At 40.9% G+C, this 8,138-nt stretch overlaps 1 protein-coding gene across 1 annotated transcript; it reads left to right on the forward strand.

Moving 5' to 3' along the window:
* The first annotated feature begins 34 nt into the window (after positions 1-34).
* Positions 35-7,201, forward strand: LOC117521276 (cilia- and flagella-associated protein 70-like). Its single transcript, XM_034182602.1, has 5 exons — positions 35-123; positions 1,103-1,231; positions 2,200-2,333; positions 2,488-2,603; positions 7,008-7,201. Exons 1-5 carry the CDS (start codon positions 58-60, stop codon positions 7,199-7,201), a joined length of 639 nt encoding a protein of 212 aa, XP_034038493.1. The 5' UTR covers positions 35-57.
* Positions 7,202-8,138: the final 937 nt, after the last annotated feature.

Below are 8,138 nucleotides of genomic sequence, written 5' to 3' on the forward strand. Positions count from 1 at the left end.
TACAACAGAAAATATATTTTTTTCCTCATAAAAAGTTTTTTAAAATAATATTTAGTCATGAACTCAGCTAAAAGCACTAAAGAAAATAACCTGACTTGGAAAACCACTGTCAGAGTCAAAAAGGTGAGCTGCTTTATCACTGGAACTTTGACTGTTTGATTGACGGAACTTCGTACGAACTCTTGTCTTTTTGTCCAAGCAAAATCAAAAGTTCATTCATTTAAGTTTTGTCTGTATTGAGGACTCAGTTAAAATTTGAATCATATGTGGAAACTATGAAACTAAACTATGAGGATGAAGTTGACTTGTAGTAGTCCAATTTAGCTAAAATTTCCATAACAGTTCATTTTGTAATAAAAGCACCGAATTTGGCACACATATTCTAAATTAACTAATGTTTATTTTCAGATGTGGAGGACAGTGGTCAAAATTAACCGTTCCAATTGATATACCATATTATTTTTTCTGAATGTAAGGTTTATGGGGGAGAACTGCAAAAAGGATGACACAGGTCAAATGCTAGTTATTGGTTGAGTTAATAGAGTTTTAAAATGGAATACTTTGCATCGCTTAGTTATCATGTTATGGGGTAACATTATGTTATAGAATACAAGGAATATTAACCTTGTTTGACCTTTACTTTGGAGACCAAGCATTCAACACAGTCAAAACTATTCCATTTATTAATATGATTAGCTCAACCTATAATTTGCATAAGTTTTTACCAAAATTGGAGCAGCTTTAACTTTTGACCCCTGTACAAATGAAATTGACCATTGTCAACATTTTTGCTGTTTTTACGCCATAACTGACCCCTGTGGGTCATTAGAGGTTAGCTCCAGGAAGCCTTGACATCTGAAAAATAAACATTAGTTAATTTAGAATATGTGTGCCAAATTTGGTGCTTTTACAACAAAATTAACAATAGATTAGCTATGCTGCCCCACTATTGATGATTAACTCACCAGAGTGACACTGTCATTTAAAATACCCCAAATGCAATAAATAAAAAAAAAAGATTTCTTTATTTATTGTTATTGATATTGTCACACACATTTTTTAATTTTATTTTATTTTTTCATTTTGAACCAATCCTTTCAAGAATCGGGTAACCTCAGCTGACCTGCAGGATCCCCCCGTTCAGACGCAGTTGGTTTCTCGGCTCAAACATTTTGCCAGAGAAGCTCAGTTTACCGGAGACTATCATCAAGCTGCTCAGTACTACATCGAGGTAGAATACATTCACTCATTTCATGTTGTTACCCTCTCACGGGACAATGCAGACGTCCTCATCTTTTGAAAAGCAATTTAAAGTTATAAACTTAGGTCTGTTTTATTTCTTCTCTTTTAAAATACTTTTTATTGATGTTGACCAAGGGTATTTTTTATTTACTGGTACTATTCATATAATATAACAATTAAATATTTTATTTTAAAATATTATCTAAACATGGGTACCTTGTTTAGTTCAGGACCAAAATATATTATTCCTGGATTTAATTGTTCTTTTAAGTTTTATTAAAAATGGAAACTAAAGTTAAATATGTCTCCTTTTTTTGTTTTTGCTGATCTGAAAAATTATTCCAACCATGCCTAAAAACTGTGATTCAATATAAACCATGAGATTTGTGATCTATACCATAAATATAGCACAACATATATGCACACATGTAGCAGCCAAAAGAAAGAAAAAGCTGCGCACTTTGGAAGCTGAGTGCTTTCAAGGTAGAAGAAGGTGCCCACACCTACAAAGGCCTGTACATACAATGCTGTAAGCTTAAAATCACAAATCCAAAGCTTTTCCAGTGCTCTGCCTACATAGGGGCCCCGTGAGGACTGTCCCTTTTCCCCTCAACTAAAATGCTCCTGCTACACATATAAACTCATATAAACTCATTTTATTTCCAAACTCAGTGTATTCCCTATGAAAAATAACTGCAGTTGCTACTTTTTATGGATTTATCTTTTGTTAAATTTCATTGTGTAACACCAAAAAATGAAATATGAGACGTTCAAATAAAGTGGGCTGCCTGGACGGTACAGAACTATCTAAAAACATGAATAAAATAGAAGCTGTGTTCTTCTGTCTCTACTGGGGTCAAATAAAAGACCACTGCTGCCACAATTCTTGTGGTCATTGAGCCTCTCTTTACATTAAATGTCTCTGACCTGCAGCTGAATTTTGCATTTGTTTTGCAGCTGGCTGTGATGGAACCATCTGAACCGACCCATTGGTTTCACATAGGAAGCCACTTCATGCTGACAAAAGACTACTTGAAGGCCAATGAGTCTTTTCTTATGGCACTGTCCATCCATCCAGCACACCAAACCAGGTCTGAATAGTCCAGTTATTATAAAAAAGAGCAAAATATTGAGCACAGATTAAATACACTTGGGAAAGGGGAGAATTTTGCCACCTGGCCCAGCACAAATCATGGCTAAAAGGACTGTAACAACAGAGGTGTGTGTACCTGTTTATTTCTCCAGCCTGATTATGTGTGGGATCCTGGAAGCAATGTTTGAGCATCACAAGGAAGCCGAAACCCTTTTGAAGCAAGCAACCACCACGGAGTCACCTGGGGTCATTCCATGGACAGTGCTAGGTGAGTCAGAAATGTGACTGTTTAAACTGAGAATATACACAGACCACATGCACAGACTGCTGCTGCTACTGACACTCAGAGCTCAGTCAAAAATATAAAGCAGTCACTGTCGTCTACCCCCATTATGGAGCCTATCCCAGTGGTTATTGGGCAAGTGGTGGGGTACACCCTGGACAGGTCGCTATTCTATAACAGGGCTGACACACATAGACCACCAAACACTTTCTCACTTCCACTTACATGGGCGGTCAGCTTAGAGTCACCAGTTCACCTAACTTTTATGTCTTTGGAAGTGGGAAGAAGCTGGAGCACTGAGAGGGAATAGAATAGAATAGAATAATTCTTTATTGTCCACCGAACTGGAAAATTGTCTTCGGCTCACCAGCACAGGACACAGACAGCACTAAAATACAAACATTGTCATACATAAAAACATATAATAGACACAATAAAAACAGAGGTAAGATATAGTGAAATATGTAGGAATAAAAGAAGAAGTAAAATAAGATCTAATAAAATAAGTAAAACATAGAGGTAGAGCAGTTCAGGTTATATCTGTGGATTGGTCACTTTGTTGAGTTCATGATGGCGATGGCATTTGGTATGAAGGATTTTTTTCCAAGAGCCTTTGGCCAGAAGGACTCTGTAGCACCTCCCAGACTTCAGGAGCTCAAACTGACAGGACAGAGGATGAGAGCTGTCTGCCAGGACTCTCTGAGCTCCTCCTCGTGCTGTCAGTGTAAATGTGGGCCAGAGGCTTCTGGGGTTTTCCTACAATTTTCCCAGCCATTTTCACAATTCTGTTTAGTTTGGCCTTATACTTGCAACTCAAGTGACCAAACCAAGCACAGAGATGAAATGTTAAAACACTCTCAATATGTGCAGAATACACAAGCTCTAAAATCTGCAGGTTAACACCAAGACAGCTTAATCTTCTAAGAAGATTGAGTCGCTGTGAGCATTTCATAAAGAAAAAAATCAGAGAAGCTCATTTCAGAGAAGCTCAAATGACTGTCAAGGACTGTACCGAGATATATAACCCTCTGGAGTCCAGGGTATAATTGGCTGTTTTTGATTACTTTTGGTTTTAGCTTTATAATTTACCTTTAAAACGTGTTTACCTGGCCTTGTTTGGTGTAATTTTTTTCAGCACAACCTCACCTGTGTGACCAGTTTTTAATTCATTCTGACCTACTGTAGTAACACAGTGAACCTAAAATCACACAAAAAACATAAAATCCGAGTAGAAAAAAGTTTTTTTTTACTGTGAAAACCACAAACTTGTTTAACAAACCATCTTCATAACTTCAAATGTAAATATAAATTGTAAATTTCAAAAACATATGTACAAATGTAGCAAAAAAAAAAAAACAAAGTTAAATACAACAATTTACATAAATGCAGGAAATGCTTCAGGTGTTTTTTTTTTTTGTACAATTATTTACAAAACAGTCACATTTCATAATAAGATTTAGAATTTCAAAAACATATGTATAAATATAGTGCAGGAAATGCTAATGCTAAACTATTTAGAAAACAATCAGATGTCAAAATAAGTTAGAATGTAAATATAAGTGGTAAATTTCAAAAACACATACAGAGTGTAGTGCAGGACATGCTAAACTATTTGTGCCACTCAAAAAAACAATTCCTGTCCAACACAGCACAGAGGGGCACATCGCAGGACTGACACTTCCACGGTGTGTAACTCCTCTTGTTGCCCACGTGAAGGCACCGTTGGCACCTCAATCTGCCTTTTGTGGCCTTTTGGCGAGGATCTGTGCCTGTCACAATTGGGACAGGAATGTGGTTCTGGCTCCTGTTTTGTGGGACACCTGTTTTGTCTGTGCCTCACAGTTGATACACCAGCTCCACCATAAAGTCCTTTTGTGTCGTGTACTGCACTTGCTTGACACTGCTGATCTCATGATGCAAGATGAATGCATTTGTGGTTGCAGTGTCAAGGAAGTGCAGCAACACTGTTCTGTACCAGCGTGCAGTTTTCCGATGGTTGGAGTAGTACTGGATGAGTTGGTCAGATAGAGTGACTCCACCTATGTTTTTATTATAAGCCAACACTGGGGTAGGACAGGGAATGTCTTTCACCGTCCAGCGTCCATCTTTTGCATCCTTCTTCACTCTGTCTCACCCAAAAATGCATGATGGATGGTGGAGCACACAGACACCTCCCGTGTGTCCGTCCACTTTACAAACACCAGAGGCCCCTCTCTTATCCATCTAATAGATCCTCTTTCAGATTTTTTTTTGTGAGAGCATTTTCCCTCCCTCAGGCATCCTCGTTTGTTCTCCCTGCATGTACCACATGCCCCAAACTTCATGTTAGCCAGGTCCATGAACAGTTTGGGACTCATGTAAAAATTGTCCATGTAAATGTGGTACCCAGTACCAAGCGAGAATGGCTGGATCAGGTTCATGACCACATTGTATGACAGCCCATGCTCACTTGTGGTCACAGTCCTGCCAGTGTAAATGGTGAACTTGAAGGTGTAGCCATTACTTGAAACAGCCAACACAAAAAGTTTCATGCCCCATTTTGTTGGCTTGTCCTTCAAATATTGAGTCATTCCAGTTTTTGCCTTCATCGCCACCATCCTTTCATCCACTGCCAGCTCCCTCCTCAGGTGGTAATAAGCCTGGCAGGCACTGAGGATGTCATCATAAAGAGACCTGACTCGAAACAGTTTGCCATGACCTGCTGTTCCCTTTTTACTATCATTTTCTACATCCTCATCTGGATCACTTAGATGGATGTTCCAAAATATCAATCTAAATCTGTCTGTGGACATTACTTTGGCTGGAAAGGGCACAGACAAAATATGACTTTGTTTCCAGTAGTCCTGGAGACTTGGCAGTGACACCAATGACATGTATATCAGAAGTCCAAAAAATTTGTATAGATCTTCCATTTCAATGTCTGTCCACTTGTATTTTTTCCCTAATGCCTTGTTTTTTGCAGCAATTTTATTGGTGTTGGTGCAAATTGTTCTAATTGTGTCAGTTGCAAAAAAAAAAAAAGAAAAAAAAAAGAAAAAGGTCTTTTGGACTTTGGGTGGAAAGTGTATCAACCTGGACTCCTGATGTTCTCCAAGGCTGAAATATGCTGGACCAGTGTCTGCATCCTCGTCCGTGTTCCAGCAGTCAGCGCTGGGGCGTGTCTCTGCTGCGCATCCAAGCGGAAATCTGGATCTAGAAACAGAAGCGCAAGCTCCGACCCTCTCTTCAGATCTCTGTGCGCACGTTGGTGGATCCACCTGCTTTGGTTGCTCCTCCAGAACAGAAGAGGGATCATCTCTTTCATGACCAGAATCCTCACTGTCTGTTTCAGACTCTGACAATGCGCTACATGGTCTAGTGGTTAAAGCGTTGGGCTTGAGACCAGAGGATCCACGGTTCAAATCCCAGCCTGACCAGAAAATCACTAAGGGCCCTTGGGCAAGGTTCTTAATCCCCTAGTTGCTCCCAGTGTGTAGTGGGCTGCTGTGCATAGCATCAGGCTCACATCAGGGTGAATGTGAGGCATTGATGTGTAAAGTGCTTTGAGCATCTGATGCAGATGGAAATGCGCTATATAAATTACTGATTATGTGTTATTTGTGTCGGTAGCAAGGCCCAAGCAGAGGGTCACCCCTTTGAGTCTGGTCTGCTTGAGGTTTCTTCCTCAGAGGGAGTTTTTCCTTACCACTGTAGCCTGTGTGCTTGCTCTGAGGGTTAGTAAGATTAGACCCTACTTGTGTGAAGCGCCTTGAGGCAACTTTGTTGTGATTTGGTGCTGTATAAATGAAAATAAATTGAAAATTGAAAAATCGAGTTTGTTGTTTAACAAACGAATGTTAGAGTGATGACAGGCAGTGGGAATCTGCTGTGGCGTCTCCAGAGTTGGTGCCTCACGCCTCCCCTTGAGCCACACTTTTTCCTCTTCCCCAGACATTTAAGAGGACGTCGGATTTCCTGTGATGAGACCTTGAGCCCACCAAACTGAAGACCTTCTTCCCCCCAACTACGCCTCGATATCCTGTCGATGAATATCACAAACAGGATTGGTGACAAGGCACAGTCTTGGCGGAGGCCAACCCCCACCACAAACGAGTCCTACTTACTGCTGAGGACCCAAACACAGCTCACGCTGTGTGACTACAGAGATTGGCCCTGAGGCACCTCCCACAGTATCACCTGGGGTACCAAAACATACACCTTCTCCATGTCCACAAAACACATGTAGACTGGATGGGCATACTCCCAGGCACCCTCCAGGATCCTTGTTAGAGTGAAGAGCTGGTCGGTTGTTCCACGGTCAGGACGGAACCTGTATTGTTAGTTATTTATAAAGTTTATAAAAAAAACTTTATTTGTTTATTTAATTATTTTAATTCTCTTCTGTGCCAGGTTTACTCTATGAAAATCAGAACAACTTCATTCAAGCTGAACGTGCTTTTCTGGAGGCCAACAGCCAGATGAGACAGAATACAGAAGACACAAAGAGGCAGAAGGATGAGGAGTGTGGCGTGTCTGTAGGTCAGTGTCTGAGCATTACAAGGTGGAGGAAAAGCACGCAGAGGGGAGCAGAACACATTATTTGAGACAAACAGCAATGCCAGAGGCTACAGGGCCTTATCAGTGTCAAGTTTATTCCTGATTTTAGTCCTCATTTATTCCTGATTTTAGTCATTGCACGAGTGGCATAGTTCCGCTTTCAGCCTGAATTCATTTAGCTGTGAACAGCTGTGTGAAAATTTGTCACTTAAAGGTTTTGGAATTTCTTCTTCCCCCCAATCTGGGTTGCCACAGAAAATCCAAGCTGAACCAGCATGTTCTTGTGGCGCAACAGTTATGCCAGGTACCCTTCCTGATGCAACGGCACATTACAATGAGAATGGGCAGGTGGTTTAGAACCAGGAACCGTCTGCTGTGGAAACAAGCACACTAACTGTTCAGCCACCCAATATATGCTGTATATGTAATAGAATATAATTATAAAATATAAAAATATATTTGTTGGGGAAAGTGTAGTGACACAGACCCACAACAGGGGGCGCAAATGAACGGTCAATAGATGAGCCAAAAGGTAACAATTTAATGTTGTGAATGTGCACAACGATGATACAGACAATCACAGAATCTGACAGCAGTCAATACACCAAGGTGACGTGTGGGCAGGCTCGAGGATAGAAGACGTCTGTCCTGAGAAGAGCCGGAACCACACGATTTCCACCGCCACAGAACCCGGAGAATACTGGAGCCGCCAAGTCCCGAATTCCCAGGTGATCACCGTCCCCGACTGTCGGATCTGGTACTGCTGGCAAGGAGCACAAACAGTGAGATGTGGGTGTGTGCACACCCAGTAACAAAAACAGTCAGAAGGTGGAAAGTCACCTCCACCTCTAATCACACACACGTGCAGCTCCTGTCTAACCACTTATCTGGTTGGGGTGTGAAGCGAAGCCGTCGCTGATCACACCAAACGCCAATCACACCAAACGCCAATCCCACAGATAAGGAAACACTTACAGGAAAACG

The sequence above is a fragment of the Thalassophryne amazonica genome, chromosome 12 (assembly GCF_902500255.1).
Source record: "Thalassophryne amazonica chromosome 12, fThaAma1.1, whole genome shotgun sequence".
Taxonomy (NCBI): domain Eukaryota; kingdom Metazoa; phylum Chordata; class Actinopteri; order Batrachoidiformes; family Batrachoididae; genus Thalassophryne; species Thalassophryne amazonica.